General features: G+C 40.5%; 7 protein-coding genes and 10 non-coding genes across 17 annotated transcripts; 7 read left to right on the top strand and 10 right to left on the bottom strand.

The window, feature by feature from the left end:
- Positions 1-517: 517 nt before the first annotated feature.
- Trnap-ugg lies at positions 518-589 on the bottom strand. Its single transcript has one exon. It is a non-coding gene; the product is annotated as a tRNA-Pro (tRNA).
- Positions 590-918: 329 nt separating this feature from the next.
- Positions 919-991, top strand: Trnaa-agc. The gene has a single exon. It is a non-coding gene; the product is annotated as a tRNA-Ala (tRNA).
- A 1876-nt stretch (positions 992-2867) lies between these two features.
- On the top strand, positions 2868-2940 carry Trnav-aac. Its single transcript has one exon. It is a non-coding gene; the product is annotated as a tRNA-Val (tRNA).
- A 563-nt stretch (positions 2941-3503) lies between these two features.
- LOC120454039 lies at positions 3504-5412 on the bottom strand. Its single transcript, XM_039639031.1, has 5 exons — positions 5205-5412; positions 4608-4961; positions 4251-4428; positions 4001-4197; positions 3504-3949 (listed from the first exon to the last, which is right to left on the bottom strand). The coding sequence occupies exons 1-5, from the start codon at positions 5410-5412 to the stop codon at positions 3504-3506; spliced, it is 1383 nt and encodes a 460-aa protein (XP_039494965.1).
- Positions 5413-6563: 1151 nt separating this feature from the next.
- On the bottom strand, positions 6564-7249 carry LOC120452859 (attacin-A). Its single transcript, XM_039637303.1, has 2 exons — positions 7062-7249; positions 6564-6948 (listed from the first exon to the last, which is right to left on the bottom strand). The coding sequence occupies exons 1-2, from the start codon at positions 7220-7222 to the stop codon at positions 6564-6566; spliced, it is 546 nt and encodes a 181-aa protein (XP_039493237.1). The 5' UTR covers positions 7223-7249.
- Positions 7250-7706: 457 nt separating this feature from the next.
- Trnat-agu lies at positions 7707-7780 on the top strand. The gene has a single exon. It is a non-coding gene; the product is annotated as a tRNA-Thr (tRNA).
- A 2004-nt stretch (positions 7781-9784) lies between these two features.
- On the bottom strand, positions 9785-9857 carry Trnaa-agc. Its single transcript has one exon. It is a non-coding gene; the product is annotated as a tRNA-Ala (tRNA).
- A 466-nt stretch (positions 9858-10323) lies between these two features.
- Positions 10324-10951, top strand: LOC120453994. Its single transcript, XM_039638951.1, has one exon. The coding sequence runs from the start codon at positions 10324-10326 to the stop codon at positions 10918-10920; it is 597 nt and encodes a 198-aa protein (XP_039494885.1). The 3' UTR covers positions 10921-10951.
- Positions 10952-12185: 1234 nt separating this feature from the next.
- Trnaa-agc lies at positions 12186-12258 on the top strand. Its single transcript has one exon. It is a non-coding gene; the product is annotated as a tRNA-Ala (tRNA).
- Positions 12259-12363: 105 nt separating this feature from the next.
- Positions 12364-12435, bottom strand: Trnap-ugg. Its single transcript has one exon. It is a non-coding gene; the product is annotated as a tRNA-Pro (tRNA).
- Positions 12436-12590: 155 nt separating this feature from the next.
- Trnaa-agc lies at positions 12591-12663 on the bottom strand. The gene has a single exon. It is a non-coding gene; the product is annotated as a tRNA-Ala (tRNA).
- A 128-nt stretch (positions 12664-12791) lies between these two features.
- Positions 12792-13270, bottom strand: LOC120454033 (acanthoscurrin-1). Its single transcript, XM_039639027.1, has 2 exons — positions 13250-13270; positions 12792-13184 (listed from the first exon to the last, which is right to left on the bottom strand). The coding sequence occupies exons 1-2, from the start codon at positions 13268-13270 to the stop codon at positions 12792-12794; spliced, it is 414 nt and encodes a 137-aa protein (XP_039494961.1).
- A 346-nt stretch (positions 13271-13616) lies between these two features.
- Positions 13617-14067, top strand: LOC120454359 (protein FAM98B). Its single transcript, XM_039639580.1, has 2 exons — positions 13617-13631; positions 13687-14067. Exons 1-2 carry the CDS (start codon positions 13617-13619, stop codon positions 14065-14067), a joined length of 396 nt encoding a protein of 131 aa, XP_039495514.1.
- A 172-nt stretch (positions 14068-14239) lies between these two features.
- Positions 14240-14311, top strand: Trnap-ugg. Its single transcript has one exon. It is a non-coding gene; the product is annotated as a tRNA-Pro (tRNA).
- A 280-nt stretch (positions 14312-14591) lies between these two features.
- Positions 14592-14664, bottom strand: Trnav-cac. Its single transcript has one exon. It is a non-coding gene; the product is annotated as a tRNA-Val (tRNA).
- Positions 14665-18571: 3907 nt separating this feature from the next.
- On the bottom strand, positions 18572-19388 carry LOC120454145 (glycine-rich cell wall structural protein). Its single transcript, XM_039639202.1, has 2 exons — positions 19311-19388; positions 18572-19015 (listed from the first exon to the last, which is right to left on the bottom strand). The coding sequence occupies exons 1-2, from the start codon at positions 19320-19322 to the stop codon at positions 18572-18574; spliced, it is 456 nt and encodes a 151-aa protein (XP_039495136.1). The 5' UTR covers positions 19323-19388.
- A 639-nt stretch (positions 19389-20027) lies between these two features.
- Positions 20028-20402, bottom strand: LOC120453578 (neuropeptide-like protein 30). Its single transcript, XM_039638336.1, has 2 exons — positions 20397-20402; positions 20028-20327 (listed from the first exon to the last, which is right to left on the bottom strand). Exons 1-2 carry the CDS (start codon positions 20400-20402, stop codon positions 20028-20030), a joined length of 306 nt encoding a protein of 101 aa, XP_039494270.1.
- Between the last annotated feature and the right edge of the window lie 1030 nt (positions 20403-21432).

The raw sequence follows: 21432 nt of genomic DNA, 5'->3' as shown, positions 1-21432 counted from the left end.
CTTGCATGCAAATTACAAGCAATAAAACGTGGCACATTCGAATGCTTAGGCAAACTTCTGCTACAAGACTCCAGAGCCCGAAGAGATTATTCTTTATTGTTTGGAGAATGGAGAATGGCAAATGGCAAAAGCAACGAGCAGGACGAGAGTCCTTGTGGCAATTCGCACATCATGCGATTGGCATTGAGATTGCGACTTAGTATCGGGCAATTCCCAGGACTGTCATATGCGGGGACAACAAACACACGAGACTCGAGGGATATGCAAATTTGTCATCTAGTAAACCAAACAGAAAACACATATAAAGGAGTGAAATAATCATAAAAACGTCAGGCTCCGATGTTGGCTGGGGTGAAACAATCCTGAATTGAATTTTTATCTATTGTATTGGCAATAAAGTCACATTGTCACAGCATGTATAAAATGATTATTGTTTACTCTTACTCCCCCTTCATCGCGGCCTATATTTTCTCCCTAGAATCCTTGCGAAAGAAAAAGAGAGCAAAAATGTGAAACTGGGCTCAACCGGGATTTGAACCCGGGACCTCTCGCACCCAAAGCGAGAATCATACCCCTAGACCATTGAGCCGCCTATGATAACAGGTTAAATTTTTGGCTTCTTAAGCTTTAAGCAATGATGAATTTACGTCTGCTTTGCACATCCAAAGATACATTTTCGACATGCATATTAAGTGAATTCATATCATTAAAATCGGGGTCAACCAGCTCCACTCGTTTTCTTTACAGGAGCTGCATGCCATGCATAATTTGGTTCGATAATATTTAACCCATTCGAACAGATTTGAAAACCTTTTTAATAAATATAATTATATTAGCATTTACAGGGTTAAACACCATAAAACTATTTAATTGCCAAGTTTTTCTTTTCAAGCCCTCGAAAACGGCAGAAATCATCGAGGGGATGTAGCTCAGATGGTAGAGCGCTCGCTTAGCATGTGAGAGGTACGGGGATCGATGCCCCGCATCTCCAGTTGGTTTTTTGTTTCATCAGATACCCATTTTATTTTTATTTAATTAGAGTTGAAGCGATTGTACGGCAACTTACCCTCATCACTGGATCGCTGATTTATTGACTTTTAAACACTGCAGTTGGCTCTTATTATTTTTCGTAGCACAGCAGCTGACTCATCAAAATTTGTTTTGTCTCCGGCGCTTTCGGCATGCTTTTAATTTAATTTGAAAAGTTTTGCATGCCCATTTGGTACATTTAACCCCTTGCCTTGGGCCAAACACAAAAAATAGAGAAAAAATGGAAAGGAATATCATAAATAATGATGATAGCTGTCCAAAGTTTTCGGGGCATGCTATGGTACAAATAGCCACTCCCGGCGCCCACACCAAATGCAATTAACTGGACAGAGGGCTAAAACGGAGAAGAAAAATATGACAATTAGGGGAAAAACTAATTGATGTTGGCAGGGGCCAATTTAAGGGATTAGAAAGAAAAAGAAATAATAAGATTTAAATTGGACATTTGCATGCGTCAGAGATATGTATTTTCACGGTGATTTAAGATTAACTAAATGATGTATGTTGCTTTAGCAAAGTCCTTAAACCAAAATTAAATCAAATTTTAATGGTACATTAGTTTATATTGAAGTAGCTTTAATTCAAGTCCAGATGCTTTTTTGGAAATCTTTTTTTCTTAAAGCCCACTTCTTTTTTCATCCCACAACCTATTCTCTTCCAAGAGACTTTTTATTGTTTGGCTGGCTCAAGTTTTTGGCTGGTTATAAATCACTGGACTGAATCCATTGAAGATTTATGAGCTGCTAAATATGCTGGCGAAACACAGGCGACATTGGTGGCCTGGACATTTTAGCCAAAAAACTTTATCCACATATCAAACTTTAAAACGCAATTATCATATATGCATGGTAGATGGATGTATCCTGCCGCACAGTCTGAATTGCTCTTCTGTGTTGTTTTTTACTTGCGCAGATAAACAAAACAAGGTCCTAAATAAACAAAATGAGAAAAAGAATAAGTTGCACGAGACAAAAGTACAATTTGGTTTTAATTGAAAAATAGCAACAACAGCATAAACAAGCACGAAAATTGAAAACAAAGGTGCAGGTTGAAATACGGGGTTGGATATGTTAGAAAATAGAAAGGTAGAATACTCGATTAATTAGAATTGTTTTGAAGTTATGTTACCACAATTTTTAAGTGTCACCTTTTACCTCCGAGCTATTGGGTAATCATCTTTTTAATGGCAAGTTCTTCTATAAAGCCTTAACCCCTTTTCACACCTTTAAATCCTTAACCAAACCGCACTTAAAATGCCATTAACAAAAGCACAAGCAATTTTTACACTTTGCGTGCCAACAAGAGCAACCGAACAAACAACAAACTAGCTCGCAAAAACAAGAGCAGGCCAAATAACAACACCCACTAAAATAGCATCAAACTGAGTTTTCTTTTTATTTATTTTCTCAACAACTTTTAACCTTTTTTCCTACTCATTTTCAAGTGTTTCCACTTAGTTGGTTGTTGTTCTTGTCGTTGCTGCTGGCCAGGCCATTAGAAAAGGACAGATGGGTTCAGAGAGTTGGGTCCTTGGCAATCTTGATGGGGTTACCATTGTTTTTGTTGGCTTAAGTCAACAAGGCCGAGGGTTAATGAAAGTCGTCTTGAAAGCTTCGAGGTAGGCGGATTCACGGTTTGCCGCTTAAGTTGTTGCAATACCTTCGGGAGGAGAGAAGGTTGGAGGCAAGCCACTATATAAGTGTTCTCTTTTTAAATTATTTCCTATATTTACTTTTAAAAGTTTGTGCTCTTATTATATCTGATATAATTCTCTACCTTATCTTAAATTGTTTAGGAGGAAATCATTCGTCATCTGAGTTTCCGTGGTGTAGTGGTTATCACATCCGCCTAACACGCGGAAGGCCCCCGGTTCAATCCCGGGCGGAAACAGTTGGAATTTATTTTTGATTTCTATTTTATTTTTAATACCCATTTATATAACGGGTGTTTTTTTTAGAGGTATAGAACTTTAAGTTGGCATTACTGTTCAAGATGGCGACCGATTTAACAGCTGTCAAGTGATTTATTCTCAGTTTGGTTTGGCAATTCGTCATGCGTGCTTACAAAATCCAACTCGTGCAAGAATTGAAACCAAACGATCATCAAGCAAGGCGTAGATTCGTCGAATGGGCCCAAAACGAGATTGCTGTTGTTCCGATTTTTCATAAGCCTCCAAGATCTTGTGATTTAACACCGCTAGACTACTTTTTGTGGGCTATGTAAAGTCATTGGTCTATGCGGATAAGCCACAAACGCTAAACCATTTGGAAGACAACATTCGCCGTGTTATTGCCGATATACGGCCAAATGTTGGAAAAAGTCATTGCAAATTGGACGTCCAGATTGGACTACATCCGAGCCAGCCGTGGCGGTCATATGCCAGAAATCATATTTAAAATGTAATGCCACAAGATTATCTTTCATATAGACATTCGACTGATATCTTATAGTATTTATAGCTGCATCATGGCCTTAAACTTATCTCGTTGCTTCTGCTTAAAGGCCTCGTGCTTCTTACGATCCACATTTTTGATCATGAAATCTTGAAATTTCCTGCGCATATCTAGCGATAGACCTGTATTCCGAAGGTCCAACCTCTCAAGAACCTTGTTGCAGCCAATTATCTTGATCAAGTGCTTGCCGAAGTCCTCTCCCAAAGAATTATTCGACAGATCTATTTCCAGCAGGGTTGTGTGTTGGCAAATCAGCATCATGAACAGTTTGGTTATCGTTTCTGTAATACCACAAGTTCCCAGGTCCAGCTCCTTGATGGGCATGACCTGAAGGGTGTTGAAGATGGCCGCCGCTCCGTCACTTTGGATGGGATTTAGACGAAGCACCAGTTTCTTGAGTGGAACGTGCCGCAGGGTGCGACTAAGAATGTAAGCCCCTTCCTCAGCTGGAAGAGAAATATTTTATTGAATGAAATGCAAATTGTTTATATACTTACTGATCTTGTTGTTGGTCAGGTCGAGGACGGTAAGAGTGCCAAAGGACTCCTTGCCACACGTCTCCAAGAAGCAGCGAATTCCCGCATCGCCTACTGCACAGTGCAGCAAGGACATCTCGGTCAGATGGTGACATCCTTTATCCAAACTGTGAGCCAGGAATCGTAACTGATATGGCATTAACTTCGTGTTGTGCAGGCTGAAACTCAAACAAATTGCAGGAGGGATTTTTACGGGGAAGGCGGTCCTCACCAGAACTTCCGCAACTCGTGGCACTGACTGAGTCCCTTGGTCAAGTGTAGAGTGTCCCTGACAGTCAGTTGGTTGCAGCCCATTTGGTAATTGCAACCCACCGTCTTGGTGCTGTAACTCAGTCGCAGTTGGCGTAAATCCGGCAGATTGCTCAGTAGGTAATCAAGCGGAATGTGATCTGTAGATGGGTGGGAAACAACGAAGTATTCATACCCTCGGATATTTGATACATACTCTCAAATAAACTTTAAGAATGTTGAGACAAATCAATGATTAATGCTGTAAGTATAAATGCCATGGAACCAAATAGCATCCCAGTTCTAAGTAATCCCAGGGTACTTCCCATTCGTGACTCACCATTCGCATTTGTTGTGGGCGGGGCGGGCTGAAGGAAACTTATATCCAACTGATTTATGTACGCCGCACAGATGTCCAGGACGACCTGAACGTTGCCCTCCTGCTCGTAATCACACGTCGGCATGTTTTCAATAAACTCCTGCACATGTCGCTCCATGTAGATGTTGATCCAGGGCCGCTCCCTGCCCCGCACCTGAAGTGAGGCGCTCCTCCAGCGCTGGCCGAAGCAGCGCTGCCAGAAGAAGTCCTCGTGGATGTGGGCGCTGAGCAGCTGCAGTGGCAGCTGCGTGTCCAGATGGCTAAGGAGGTAGTTGCGGTCCTCGCGACGTCCCAGCTGCCGGTACAGCGGCAACTCTGCGGATGAGCAATGTTTGGATCTTATCAGCTCTGCAAGGACTGTTAGACTGGCTACTTTCTGGGTAAACTTATCCAAGCACTAGCTCATAGGAAATACAAAAATAATATTTAACACACACAAAATCAAACATATATCTGCATCTATAAAAAACCAATCTTAAAGCTGTTGGTCTTTAAAGGTTTAAAAATCGAGTTGCCCATTTCGGAGTTCTCCTGTCAAGTTTATAGTCAAATGCTCACCACTCCAATTCTCGACGATGGCATCGAGTACAAGATGTCGCAGACTTTTCGCTTGATTGGTCTGGCCCTCCTGGTCTTCGCTGGGGATCTGGATGGTGTCGACTGATTTATCGCCGACTTTGGGCAACTTGACATCGGTGAGATTGAAATAGGCCTTGAAGGTATCAATGGAAACGGTGCTGGGGAACTCGCAGTACGTGAAATCCATTTTAAAAAATGTTGCTTCTCAAAATATGCAAACTCCAGATACGGATATAGTTTATTTTTGGCTACCAGGAAACGGTTGTCAACGAAGGCGCTTTATTGATATTCCACTATTACAAAAGGTTGCGATGGTGAGTGGACTCTTTCCGAATACTATTGTAAGTATTAGTGTATAAACTTAAAATCAAAAGAAAACCAAATGTTTAGGTTACCCAAAAAACATCAAAATTGAAGATGACTTAAAGTTTTGGCAATTTGAATTTTCCTATTTCCCTAGGAAATCTTTGCTTATCCAACGGAAAGATTTGCATAACAAAGTCGTTTTGGGCTGCGGGATAAAACCTCAAGTGGCAAGCCGATTATGACCCTAATTACATGACATTACAAGTCAGCGTTTATCCCACTCACCGCCCACGAGCCCCACTGGGCCCTTGGGAGTATCAAAAGTATTGACTTGGCATCTTTCATTGCGGCCAATCAAGGCGGATATCTACCTGGGGATTAGGCCAGCTGACATGACTTGCCTTGGTCCTTCGCGGAAGTCAAAAGTCAGGGCTTCTTGGCTGGCTGGTGTAATTTTTACGGCTTAACTAGGACTCCGCCGTGTCTGCGAAAAATGCAAAGTATATTCACGCATAAAACGCGTTATTTATGTCTCGGCCTCGACGACGCGTCGACCGAGAATTAATAACCAACCCCGCGATGGATGCTGCCATGATGCGCATTATTATGGCCAAATTATACACCTTATAAAACAGTTGGGCGCGCTTCTCGGCCGAAACCAAATTTTTATGTAAAGCAATTTATTTTGAATTATTTTTATGGCACTTAGCGGTTGCGGTGCTTGCACACATTGCTGGAAAAAAAAACACATTGGCCAAAAAGCTGACTAGTCAAAAATTTGTTTCTCATGGTCTACCTCTGTCTGTAGATGGGTCTTCGAACCCCAAAGGATTTCCCAAGTGGTTCGGTTATTGTGTAAATTTCGCTCAATGAAATATGGGAAATCGATGGGCACTTTGACAGGAGGTTGGGCAGTTGAATGATTTTGCGTGTTACTAAGTAGAAAAAGGATATAAATAAGATTCTTTATTCAAGCTTTTACATTTCACATTTCCTGACTACATTTAGCATTATAGATAATACTGATAAAAATCAAAAATTATATCTCAAGTTAACTCCGGTGCCGAAATCGGACTTTCCCCGCATCGGTCCCCTCAAGTGGTGATGGGCACTTCCGGTGGCGTTGAGGTTGAGGTTTCCACTTGGAGAGGTATACAGGTTTGCAGTGCCAGAAGCATGGACGGCGGTCATACCGAACTGCGGCACCCTAGTGACCCCCACTGCCGCCTGGTGACCCGCTCCAGTTTGCAAATTGAATCCACCACCAAACTGATCATGTGATCGACTATGACTGTGGAAAGCAGTGGCATTCAAGGCGGCGTTGTTGCTCTGGAAGAGATTGGCTTGGGCTGCGGCAGTGGTTGTGCTGCCCATGCCCTCGATGTGGCCATGCTGCAGCGATAGAGCATGGCCATTGCTGTGGGATCAGGGAAAAAAAGATTACAACAGTATTATATTTATATTGGCGTTCTAAACAACCTTTAGGGAACTAATTAAAAAACATTTGTTTTAGGCATAAAGTGGACTTACGCGTTGACCGCTCCATAAACTCCCTTGGTGACTGGACCACCAGCGCTTGAAGTGGAGGCGAATACTCCGGCCCGAGCACTGGCAAGATCATCCCCGACCCTCAATCCGCACTGGGCGGTTGCCTCTCCGGTTTTTGAGTTTCCTGTAGCTTGGCACTCCATTTGAAATGAATTCTCGATTTCGTCTCTCTGCTTGAGCTATATTTTGTAGTTTGAGTGGATGCATATTCCCGACGGTCGCTTTTATAGTCCGATGTCTTTTGTCGAAAAAGTTCCCAAAGATAGGTGACTTTTCTCTTGTCTGTTAATCATTCTATAATACAAAGCTATATGCATTTGTTTTTCCCCTTTAGATATTGTGAATAATCTCGGTGGGACTCCCAAATGCTTGTACGATACGTACGTACCCTTGCTGCAAAATGTAAGCATCAGAAGATAAAAAACAAACCAAAAATTTTAGAATGGTTCTTCCCAATCTAAAAGCACGAAAAGAAGTTCACATAAATTGTGCTTTCTTTTGATACGTGGACTTCATTGAATTCCCCTTTAAGATCTTCTAATTGAAGAGCATATAATTTAGGCTACCTTATTTAAAATTAAAATTGGGCGAGGAGATTATGTGAAATTTGTCAGTCTTAAATTGCATGGCGCCGTGGCTTAGTTGGTTAAAGCGCCTGTCTAGTAAACAGGAGATCGTGAGTTCGAATCTCGCCGGGGCCTTCTCAAACGCGAGTTGCGTTGTGGGTGTTTTTTTTTACTGCAGGGTATTCAGCGCAGTACGTTGCAGCTGTCAGTCTTTTGGAATCAGAATAAAGGGAAAGCCCTGGTTTTTCTTTTGCACGTCTGCCTCGATGACAGCTGACAAAAAGTTTGGTCGGCGTAAACAGTGGCCACGCACTCAGAATCACCACCACCTCGCACATCCTTCTCGACATCCACCTGTTGTTGTCCTTGCAGTGGCGTTGCATAACGGAAGCCGTCCGGCGGAAATGTTCGACAGCATGTTGCGAGGTTGTCCACCGCAAGGTGGAAAAAAAGACCGGAGATCCGGGGCCTCGTATATTTGCCTTGCAAATGGAACGAACGGCTTTTCAATTTCACCCGCTTTTTTCGATAAAAGGGACTCCCTGCAATTAGCCGGCAGTCGGCAGCCAGCTTATTTGTTTCAATTTATTTACATGCATTCGCCTCTGGCTTATCTTGCTTTTTTATACACAAGTCCACTCAAGCCCACCGATAACTCCGGGCCATATAATTATGTAACAATGAAGGGAAAACAAACTTCTGACAAGCCGAACAATGCTATATTATATTTATAAATTTCATTTTTAGCGTCCTTTCTGCTTGTAAATCGGATACAGCAATGTCCTTTTCTAATTTCCCCCCGAGAACTAATATCTGGGTGTCTGCTGCGGGATTTCACTTATCGGATACAAAAGTTAGGTGAACGATTCCCTTTTGATGATCTCAAAGTTTGGCCATCTCCACTTAAATATCCCCCAATATTTGCCCAGACCGTATAAGCTCAGTTTCTGGCCCCCAACAACATGTGTTCAAACATATATCATTCGCAATGCTCTAACGCCCACCCCAAAAAAGCTGATCCAAGCCTCATCGTCACCAGAGATTTTTAGCAATTGTCAGCAATTTTCTCAATGGTCAGGACAGCCCAGAAACTATCGCACAAAACCACTAAGCAAATGTCCCTCGTCCAGGACGATGTGTGCTGTGTATTTTTCTGATTATCCTGGACGGTCAGTGCGGCCGAAGTCGCACACAGTGGGCGTGTACATAGCTAAGGCATTAACATAATTTATGTGGTTCCGCCGGATTTGGCATTGTCGTAAAAAAGGACACTCTATTGTCCTTTTCGAGCTTCGAGCTTTGATAACAAAGGCAAAGCCCGGCCGAGGATTGTGGTTTTTATTGTTTTGATGGCAACAAAGTTTGTGGAAAGTTTCCCTAGACTCTAATTTCGTTTGTAGTTTTTTTGTTGACTTTGCGTATTTTTTTAATTAAATGAATTTCGGGTTGGAGAAATCAAATAGTTGCCAAGCTAATCTATGCAGCCATAACTCAAATTTTCGAAGGATATTTGGTCGGGGTGTATGAAGCTCATGGTCCGTAAAAACGTGCGAAATTTTCATGAGCGCGTAAATTTTCACAGCCTTTGGTGGTTATTGTTTTTGTTTTTCCAGACACGGACGTGCGCCACCTCCTTTTTTACCTCTTACTGATTGTTGTCACCTGTTTTTTGCACACTTTATTCGCAGGCCTCCTGCTGAAAGTTGGGGGTATGCATGGCTTACAAGTTGGTGTTTTTCCAGATTCAATGAGTAGTGAGTCCAGAGCGGCACAGTATTACAGGGTGTTTATGCGTCGCATTATCTTAAACTGCCTACAATGTTAGTACACCTGGCACGCAGAACTCATAACTTAAAACGTTGTTGTTGCCCTACACAAAAAGCTTGTAATGCGGAAAAATAAAATCAAGCAGCAAAAGTCAAAAACTTCCAAGTTTTTCTTAACATTTAATAATGAAAGATTGCTCGTACGTGCCGTTTGCGAGTACTTACGTGGGAAAGGATAAAATGTGTATACTTAAAAAAAAACACTGCTACTGCGATTTAAAATTGTTGTTATATTTAAATGTTCTTTAACATACATATATACATATGTACATAAGTTTCGAATAATTCCGCCAACATACAAAAATATTCCTTCTGGAGATGCGGGGCATCGATCCCCGTACCTCTCACATGCTAAGCGAGCGCTCTACCATCTGAGCTACATCCCCGATGTGGGCGGCAACATCTTTTTTGGAGCGTATGTTTGAAGACTTAGTGGTATAGAGTTTTATTACAATTTATTTAGTTTATTTGCTCTAGTTTTAGTTTTGTAAAACAAAAATTTTTTGTTTTCATATAAATGTTTCCATTTTTAGGTTATATGTTACATCAGCAAGAAATAATGCCTAAACAAATTAATCGTTTCAAATTATTTTCATTCAAATACTGATATCTGTTTAATTTAAGAAATAAATGCATTCAAGTACTTGAACAGCTTTTCGTGGGTAACTGGGCAGCCTTGAAAGCTATTGTATTAATAAAAATTCACGGTTTGTTCGCTCTGACGAAGTTTCAGCTCTTGAATATTCATTACAAGGCCCATTAGGCAGCCTGTCTTCGTGGGACCCCATGAGTTGGAGTTGAGATCCGACGCAAGCAGTTCACCTAGAGTTTTCAGTAGATGCAGTTGGGAAAATGTGTGTGCTCCAGATAGTATTTTTGCTGATCCTGGTCAATAGCAACGGATCTCAGAAAACCGAAATGGACGTGGATGAGGATGGAGACCCAGATCAGTTAGGACCAGAACCCATCGACGGACGATCGTTTTTCTTTCTGGGAACCTTGTTTCGGCGCTGGCGTAACCGTTGGATGGCCTATCACAATCCGGACCCTATTTTCGCCGGCCCCGCTTATCCCATATCTGGTTATTACAATTGCCCCGTATATGGCTGCAACCCGGCGGCTATTGGTCCACAACCAGGTTACTACGCTACACCCGCTGGGTTTTACACCATGCCTCTGAATCAGCAGCAGGCTCAGGGAAACAGCAATGTCTATATCTATCAGAGTGATCAAAATTCTGCATCGGCTGGAAATCCCATTGGATATGGGTATCTCAGTGGGACATCGGCAATAAGACCAGCTCCGCCTTTTCCTCCACCAGCAACTGGTATGCCACCGCCTTCATCCGTTGGTACGGGAACGGCCACCGCAGGTGTATATTCTGGACCAGGAGCAGGACCTGGACAACGGCCAGGACCGTTTCCAATACCCCTACCTCAGCTGGGATGAATGGGAAAAACAAGTAGCCTGAGGAAGCGGTCGCCCAAGTAAACAGAGCAGACAGAGTAAAAGAAAAATTCAATATTAATTGAAATGTGTGTGTCAAAAAAAGTTAAGTGAAAAGAGATAAAATTAAGTTTTCGAATCCAAAAAATGGTTTGCGCACAAAAAACACAACATATCGCCTCAACTCAGACATTAAAACTCAAATATCCTACAAACTTAATTATTTTAGTGCTTAACAATAGTGAACTATAAGAGAAGGGTATTTAACTATTTAATTACAAAAACCTTAAATTTAACTGTTCCCATTGCTTGGTATCAATAAATTTAAATGAAAGCCGTTCATCTGTGCAATTGAAATCATTTTGTTTACATTATCAACTAGATTGCGAAAGTGGCGCAGCTCCCCGGAAAAATCGTCAAAAAGGGTTACCCACGCACACACTCACACGTCCATTTATCCATTAACGCCAAAGGAAAAACTCCACAAGCAATCTGCATAAACAAACTCATCATCATCATCCTCACCAGCTGAAGGATGAGCTCGAGGTTCCGGACGAGCCAAGCTGAGCTCCGATGCTCCGGCATTTGTTTTGATTCCATCATAAACCATAAGATAGCTGCAGACGAGGATGGCTGATGAAGTGGTTGCAAGCTGCCCAAGGAGCTGGGGAGAGATTCAATTGTTTGGCAAATAAATGCCCGGCAGCATAATGGATGGCCATCCATTGGTCCCTGGTCAGCTCCGTGTCCGCTCCTGTTATTATTTTTATATAACTTGCGAAAATAATAATAGAACTTGCCCATGCCCAAGGGCGTGGCAGAGCAAACAACCAAGGGACAGTTGAATAAACAGAAGTGTGAAAGTGCAGATAGTGAAGGGATCTGACCACCGGAATCTGCTTTTCCACATATTCAACCGTTGCTTGACTCCTGTCCAATTCTCAGCTTCTTCATATGCATTTCTCCTGAAGTTTATTTATGTTTGTTCTAGGACAACAAGAAAAAGCAAGTGGGAGCTGTCCTTCCAGACTCAATTGACAGGTGTTTGTGCTTTCTTTCAAACAACTTTCACTGACCGGAAACGGAAATTAAATGCATAACTTTGCTTCAAAGAGCCCGCATTGCTCAATTCTTATCTATTTTCAAGTACTCAAGGCTAAAACCAGATATCACGACCAAGAAACAAGTTATGTGGGCATCATCAAATGAAGTGTCCATTAGGAACAGCAACTCTGCCTATTTAGGCATTTAGACACAATTTCAGCAATGGGGATGTAGCTCAGATGGTAGAGCGCTCGCTTAGCATGTGAGAGGTACGGGGATCGATGCCCCGCATCTCCAGTCGGTAATTAAATTTTTTTTTTATCAATTATGTTTTTATATGTTAAAAAAAAATTGCTCTTTCTGTATAAATTATAATTAATTAACTTAAAAATAAATTCAGACGGGCTCAACCGGGATTTGAACCCGGGACCTCTCGCACCCAAAGCGAGAATCATACCCCTAGACCATTGAGCCGCTTGTCCGCAGGGGTCCTAACTACGCATTTTACTTTATATCGCTGGGCAAACGAGTAAATACAACAAAAATACGATTGCAAATAAACAAGCAAAACCACTTTAATTTAGAAAAAGAAAATATACCATTCAATAGCGAAAAAATAAACTATGAGTTGGAGATGCGGGGCATCGATCCCCGTACCTCTCACATGCTAAGCGAGCGCTCTACCATCTGAGCTACATCCCCTTGTGTTCAATAGGCAGTCAAAATAATAACATGCCCGGCTTGTGTTTTTTTCGTGAATTTAAATTTAATACTCAATGTCAACAACTTATATATCAAATAATACTTTGGAATGTACAAAAACTGTAATCTTAGCCATAATATCCACCGTATGGATTGCCATAGCCGCCACCGAAGCCTCCGCCAAAGCCACCTGGATAACCACCAGGAAGACCGCCCGTATATCCGCCTCCTCCAATTGGGTATCCACCGCCGAATCCGCCCCCATATGCGGGAACTGGCACTGGGTAGGGCTGGGGTTGCGGACGATTGCCACCCAAAAGGCCGCCTAACAAATTGCCGAATAGTACTCCACCGCCACCGCCTCCTCCAAGGAGTCCTCCTCCTCCACCGAGGAGATTTCCAAGAATGCGATTGTCTACTTGGCCTCCAGTAGGCTGAGCTCCAGTTTCGGGCGAAGGCCGCTGCTGCGGATATTCATATTGAGCGTATGAACAAGCGCAAAGCGAAAGGAGCACTACCAGCTAATCAAAGGGAAAATTATCCATTAGATAATTTTTGATGTTCTGTATAATAAGCCGCTACTCACCGAACAGCTAATCTTGACCATGTTTCTAGTTTGTCTTAAATGTGACTGACTTGCTTAGCCACCGATTGTTTCTGTTTTTATAGCAATGTTCTAAAAATATACGCCCACATTACTCCGGAACACGACCAATAGGCGACCTTCAACCCATCTAAACTTAACCGACTTCAATGTTTTTCACACGGTTTCTTATACTTTGCTGTTAGTTGCTGCGTCTAAGTTTTGGCACAAAAAAAATTGATAGGTTCGATAAACTGGTTATTAATCAAGTTTTTTCTAGTTCTTTGAACTACGCATGAAAAGGAAGTGCTGGACATTGCTATAAATACAGCAGTTCCAAACTTGGCAACGCTTAGATCCAATAGAGAACATGAGGCAAAACAAGGTGAGTGTGTATCATCGATACATTCACTTTAGATGACATGATTTTCCTTTCGCAGATAACGATTTTGGGTCTGACCCTACTGCTTTGCTTGGGGCTTGCACACTCCCATGGTTTTGGTGGAAAGTTCGGACGAGGTTACGCCCCTGTCTACAACAACTTTGTTCCATATCCAGTTGCCCAACCGATCCCAGTGGCCCAGCCTGTTCCAGTTCCCGTGGCTATTCCTCAACCAATTCCAGTCCCAGTCCCGCAACCAGTGGTTATTCCCATCAAACACGGATGGAAGGGCGGTCTAGGTCTAGGTGGATTTGGAGGAGGTTATGGCGGCGGTTTCGGAGGCTACCAGAACTTTGCCTCTGCCTCCTCATTTAGCTCTGCCAGTTCGTTTGGCGGTGGCTATGGAGGCTTAGGCGGTGGTATCTTTAGAAGGCGCTAGAAGTATTGTTCTATGTTTACTAAATATATATTTAAGGTTGTTACATCAGCGAAAGTATTTGTATTTGTCTCTAGAGCCAGATGGTGTATTTCCATTCACCTCAAATTGCATTCATAAAATTGCTTTGCTCTGCTCAGTTCGAAAGAGGCTAACAGGCGCGTACTATGCATGAGGCTCAATGGTCTAGGGGTATGATTCTCGCTTTGGGTGCGAGAGGTCCCGGGTTCAAATCCCGGTTGAGCCCAGCTATATTATTTTTGTCGTTCAACCACATTTAATCATTTTTTTTCACAAATTTTTTCTGCGAAATTAAAAAAAAATTTTAGCTAAGAAAAAAAATGGTTAAAACGACAGAACAATATCTACGGATTTCAACCCCAATAGCTCATCACAATATAGGGGCTTTTCTGAAGCATCGTCTTCAAATTATTACTTAAGGGTATTATAATATTTATGTATGGTACCGCCTTTTTCCCAAAAATTCACCTTTAAAAATGTAAAAATAAATTTAATAAAAGGGGATCTGTTTTCGCCCGGGTTCGAACCGGGGACCTTGTGCGTGTGAAGCACACGTGATAACCACTACACTACGAAAACATCATGAAAAACAATGTTTAAGCTAACATTATAAGTTATAGTGCTTACAGGACCCAAAAAGGACGACTTATCTTCCTACAATTTACAATTGGAGAAAAACATTCCTCTGTTCCTATTTATTTATTTTATTACTTTGAATAAGAAAGAATCCTCTATTTGGAGTTTTTATACACTTGCAGTATTTATGTATTCTAAAAAAGTAGTTATACTATATGTTGTGGTCGCCTGATTTTAATCATAATAAAACGCTATTTGTTTATTAACAAAATCTTTTGTGTATACCGAATCAGAACGTTTTGTAATCAAAATCGAGAAAGGTACATTGATATATAATTTACTGCGTTGCAAACATCTAAATATCAACAAAAATAGGATTCACTATAACGAACACTAAACCCTCAATGATCCAAAATATAGTAATCGGTGGCGCCATCTATGTTTCAATTATTGGTTTCGTTTCCTCTATTGTTGGCAGTCTCCAAAAATTTTCGTTAGATGGTGCCAACATGTAAAATTTACACAAAAGTCTGTAAGAGGCTCAAAACGAAGCCATTCGAATTATAGAAGGGTAACAGAGATTTGAGTCTTTGTTGACACTACGCATACGGAACGAGCCGGAAGTGGCAAGTATTGGGAAATCATCTTATTATCGTATTACTAAACTTGAATGTCGATGCTATTACAATTATTCCCATTCCTTTTTCTTTATTAAAAAAATGCAAGCCAATTTTATCTTTTTTGCATAACATGGAATATCAAAAATTTTAAAATTATTTATAAATGAAATTAATAAACCTTTAAAAACTGTTTTATTTAACTGTACTGCTTAAACTGGTGAAGAATAAACTGTTCTTTGGTTGACCGCCACGGCTGCCTCGGATGTAGTCCAATCTGGACGTCCACAGAAAGTAGTCTAGCTGGGTTAATCCAGAAGATCTGGGAGGCCATTTCACAGGTCCAAAGCGCCAAATTAGGCGGTCACCAAACGTACATATTTATACCCGTTACTCGTAGAGTAAAAGGGTATACTAGATTCGTTGAAAAGTATGTATGTAACAGGCAGAAGCAAGCGTTTCCGATCAGGATCAATAGCCGAGTCGATCTGGCCATGTCCGTCTGTCCGTCCGTCTGTCTGTCCGTCCGTATGAACGCTGTGATCTCAGGAACTACAAAAGCTAGAAAGTTGAGATTAGGCATACAGACTCCAGAGACATAGACGCAGCGCAAGTTTGTCGATTCATGTTGCCACGCCCACTCTAACGCCCACAAACCGTCCAAAACTGCCACGCCCACAATTTTGAAAAATGTTTTGATATTTTTTCATTTTTGTATTAGTCTTGTAAATTTCTATCGATTTGCCAAAAAACTTTTTGCCACGCCCACTCTAACGCCCGCAAACCGCCCAAAGCTGCCACGCCCACACTTTTGCAAAATGTTTTGATATTTTTTCATTTTGGTATTAGTTTTGTAAATTTCTATCGATTTGCCAAAAAACTTTTTGCCACGCCCACTCTAACGCCCACAAACCGCCAAAAACTGTCAGTGTTGAAAACTCTCCTTCGCACTTTCACTAGCTAAGTAACGTGTATCAGATAGTCGGGGAACTCGACTATAGCGTTCTCTCTTGTTTTTAATTAGCTCTGTAACATGTTTCGCCGTCTTGTTTTCCTTAAACTTAAAAAAAATGAACCCCATAAATTTTGCATAATTTAAGTTACTTTAAATTTTCTTGGGTTAAGAAAAATGTTCTTATTTTTATGGTGATTTGTCCTAAATAAAGGGCGAGTCTTTCTTTATTCCAGGGTCTCTTTTCCTTGTTTAGGGGTAGGTGGACTTTGAACTATAGTTCCTCCGATCACCATTGACTGTAACTTTCTGGCCAACATCATTTTTAAAGAAGTACGGTCCAATGATTTCACCAGACCGTTAAGCGCACGCAAAGCAGTCAGTTTTTCTGGATGTAACGGTGTTTAGACATACACATTGTTTGTTGACGTCGCTATTCAACCAGGAGTGCATTTAATCGCTAAACTATAAAATAGACGTAGTTCGCTATACATCTTCCGCATAAAACCATTATTTTCGCAATAAAATTCACTTTTTGCAAGCGTTGTTTAGGCGTGAGTCTATGCATGTGAATTGCAAGACCAAAATGATAATAAATCACTTTACAGCTGTTAAATCGGTCGCCATCTTTAACAGTAATGCCTACTTAAAGTTCTACACCTCGAAAAAAAACACACCTATAACAATATTGTGTTGAAACTCAAGCTTCTAAAGAGGCAAAAAAAATATAAAAAGTCGTACAATTATAAGTGCGAAATGCGGCAATAATGCAATAATATTAATAATGCAACACAATCTCTACGAACACAGGAATTTCCACATGATGACGAGACTGTGCATTCAATTGGAATTGCTTACATTGCAGTTGTGTGACTAATTTTCAATATCCATGGGCTCATCAAAAGCGTCATCGACATCCATTGGTTCTACAAGTTCGAATTGTCTAAATCGCTGGGTTTTAGAGTTTTTGGGTATTCTGATATAATTTTGTATTTCTCTTTTGACTAAAAACATTTACATTTCCTTATTGGAGACATTTTTACGCATATTGCAAATCTTAAGCATCATTTTTACACAAGTGGTATTATTATTTAAGGGTTTTCTTTGCTCTTTATAAAAAAATATACAATTACAATTAGACCATTAATTAAATATAATTAATTATTTATTATTACATAATTGTGCTAATGTCTTTTGTTTTCTTTTTCTATTGCCATTCTTTATACCCGGTACTCGCAGAGTAAAAGAGTATACTAGATTCGTTGAAAAGTATCTAACAGGCATAAGAAAGCTTTTCCGGCCATATAAAGTGTCGATATTCTTGATCAGGATAAATAGCTGAGTCGATCTGGCGTTAGAGTGGGCGTGGCCAAAAGTTTTTTGGCAAATCGATAAAAATTAACAAGACTAATACAAAAATGAAAAAATATCAAAACATTTTTTAAAAGTGTGGGCGTGGCAGTTTTGGGCGGTTTGTGGGCGTTAGAGTGAGCGTGGCAATCGACAAACTTGCGCTGCGTCTATGTCTCTGGAGTCTGTATGCCGAATCTCAACTATCTAGCTTTTGTAGTTCCTGAGATCTCAACGTTCATACGGACAGACAGACAGACGGACGGACAGACGGACATGGCCAGATCGACTCGGCTATTGATCCTGATCCAGAATATATATACTTTATATGGTCGGAAACGCTTCCTTCTGCCTGTTACATACTTTTCCTCAAATCTAGTATACCCTTTTACTCTACGAGTAACGGGTATAACAACTAAGTTTTGATTATAATCAATTTATTTTCCGACTGTTCCTATTGTAATTATTTGATAAAGTCGCACAATTTCGATCATAACAAAAAGGTAATTATTTATTTTTAAAAATCTGTAGTGTATACCAAATCAGATCGTTTTGTAGTCAACATTAAGAAAGATATATTGTTATAATGCTATAGTCACATATTTCAGTCAGACGGGCGTGACTTTAAATGGTTGCAAATGTATCCTTTAGTGCTTTGCAAATATTTTAAAATCAATATAAATAGGATTCACCATTGCCACCGGTGTCGCCATCTGTGATTCAATTTCTTGTTGCCAGTCTCGAAAAATTTTCATTAGATGGCGCCAAAATGTAAGATGTACACAAAAGTCTTAGAAGAGGCTTGAACTCTTTTGAAGTGCTATTGTATTGTGCCACAAAGAGTAGTTAGACAAAGAAAACACAATTGCGAACGGTTTATAAACACTTGTTTATTTCCTACGTAAATGGACAAATTAATTATTTCTAAATAACAGTCATTTTTGATTCTAATGGCTAGGACATGAATAATCACTAATAACATTACTGTACCCTATTTTTTCCACTGGCCACCTCCACCACCGTAACTGGATCCTTCACTGTGATGGCTTTCGTGGTACTCATGGTGTTCATAGCCGCTGCTCCTTCCGTATCCACCGCCATATCCTCCACCGTAACCTCCACCGTATCCTCCGCCGTATCCTCCGCCGAATCCTCCGCCATATCCTCCTCCAAGACCGCCACCCAGACCCCCAACATGGCTTCCTAATCCAGCTAATCCAGCGCCCAACTTAGCGCCCACAGCCGCACCGAGTCCAAATCCAGCTGCTCCACCCACCAATCCGCTTTTTAGGCCCAGAAGCTTGGGAGTGCGAACCTTGAGACCCACAAAGCCGGCATGAGGTCCCTTAAAGGCTAGTAATTTAACTTTTCCAGCAGCAGTTTCATCAAGGTTGATGAGGAAACAAACTCCCAGTAAAAGTAATAAAGGTGTAGGCTGCAATTTAAATAATGGAAATGAAAACTAAATCAGATGTCAAAATATATTACCCTACTACTAAATATTAATTTTAATGGATTGAACGGTGTTCTTGATGTACTATAAATCTTTTAAAGCAATAACTTTATTAATTTGCAAAACTAATATTTGTAGATTTTTACGCAGTTTTATATCAATTGGAAATTAAATATTAATACTATTTGCAGTTTATTATTTTGTTATGGCTTTTTCATTTTTTATAATCACTTCCTAACAACACTTGTTTCTTCTAAAATTGAAATCCATCACTTACAATTATTCGCATTTTGTCGTTTTAACGTGGCTTAAGCGCAACTTTAATTGATTAAATCTGTTTTGGAATCAACACAGGTCTTCTTATGTCTTAAAACGATTATATCTTGTTGTAAACTTCAAGTTCAACTGTTTGGGCCGATGACCAAGCTAGTATTTCGGCTTAGACTTGGACAACGACGCGTGATCAATTGAAGCGGCTGCGCGTCAGTCGACGCGTTTTTATCTCGCAGACGCTTTTTCTTTTTCTGAGCGGTTCGAATCGCCCTTATGCAATCAGCCGTTGAAGAGGTTTGGTTTGTATGGGCTTTTGTTGTTGTCGCCGATGTGAACTTCAGGCTATGGCTTATATTTGCCTTATGCATGCGATTTGCCCCTGAAAATTTCAGGTTTTTTCAGAGCAACAAGAGTAAAGTTGGGCATGAGAAAAGAAATGTAAAAATAAATGAGCAGAAAACATATGGGAAACGTGACATAAATTTTGCTAGCTTAGAAGAGAAAAAGAACTTAGATACAAATTTGAGAAATATCTAATATTACCAAATGTATATCAGCATTAAAATTAAATGTGATAGGAAACATGCAAATAGTAAACACTTGAGTGAATCACTTTGGGTATTTTCGTTTTATTGACCTCCATCACATTAAAATCCAAAAAAAGAAATCAAACAAAACAGGGGCAGAAATTTCCAGCAGCTACGACTTGTTTTTTCCCAACTCATCTACCGAATGGGTAACCGCCGTAGTAGCCAGAAGATCCGTAGTTGTTGTAGTTGCTGAACTGGTTGTACTGCTGCTGATAGCCTCCACCGTATCCTCCGTATCCCCCATATCCTGGGTATCCGAATCCTTGATATCCTCCCGCACTGCTGCTCGCTGCGGCACTGGCTGAGGCATAGCTTCCCCCAAATCCTCCATATCCTCCGTATCCTCCATATGGTGCGAATCCATATCCAAATTGGGGGGCACTCAAGGCTCCGGCTACCAGGCAGCACAACAGGAAAGACAATGAGAGGAACTGCAAAGTATTTCAAAGATTCCAAATTAACGATTTAGTCCGAGCAGCTACAATTTATGGTGCTCCCACCTTCATGGTTGGCAAAAACTCAATGGCAACTGATTAAAATTTGCCATTCTTATAGTCGCCGAAAAACGGAAGTAAAGTTCGCAAGTAATTACAATAATGAGATTTGACATAATTACAGAACAAATGCGAGACTATAATCATTAGTACAGCGCCACTTAGACAACTTTGAATATTGAAATACCTATTGGGGTTCATTAACCTTAGTCACGCGCAACAGACTAAATTTCTTCGATAAAATATAACTATACCTAAGTATAAATGTAATTGTAATAATAATATTTGAATTTGTATAACAAATCCATAAATAGATGTTTCCATGCTGTCCTTGCTGTTTCATCTTCTATTTTCTTAGGATCCACATGGAAATTTATAGAACACTAGCGAAATTCTTTTGTACTCGCTAACTAAATTAGAGTATACTTATGTTTTAGTACTCGCTGTCATCGCATCTAACTTTCGTGATTAGTGGAGGGGGTTGGTCTCACTTTGGGATCTCCGCTGACGTCAACTTGAGGTGAATAAACTGAAAACGAAAGTGAGGGCATAGCAATTGACCAGAATAAACAAAACAAGTTGGGCACATAAATACGTAGTTGTCATTAGTCATATACATAGTTAGATCTGCCGGAATAGCAGAATAGAATAGTAACAAGTGCTAATGAGCCAGACGAATGCGGGCCAGCCTTATCTCTCATCCCGACCTGCTTCGTTGCACGTTCATCGCTGAAGTTTGTGGCCTAAGTCATCTGTTTTGCATGCTAGTGGATTGCGATGATGGTTAATACCCTTTCCATAGGCAGTTTGGTTTAACCCTGCTATCGCAGCCCTCTAAGAGAAATAATTTATCAAAATTAATGTTACTATAATATTATTATATTATATAAAACAGTTTATTCTGATTGAAAGTTATAAATATTTTAAGTTTAAATTATACATTTTTAAAATGCAGAGTCATCTATCTGTTACAGTGGAATTTTACATTCGTATTTCAGCATTTTCTGGTTGGTCTTGAAAACGCCGGGTGATTGTAGTATGC

Source organism: Drosophila santomea, chromosome 3R (genome assembly GCF_016746245.2).
Source record: "Drosophila santomea strain STO CAGO 1482 chromosome 3R, Prin_Dsan_1.1, whole genome shotgun sequence".
Lineage (NCBI taxonomy): Eukaryota > Metazoa > Arthropoda > Insecta > Diptera > Drosophilidae > Drosophila > Drosophila santomea.
Note: the sequence above shows the minus strand (reverse complement) of the source record. Positions and strands in the feature narration are given on the sequence as shown.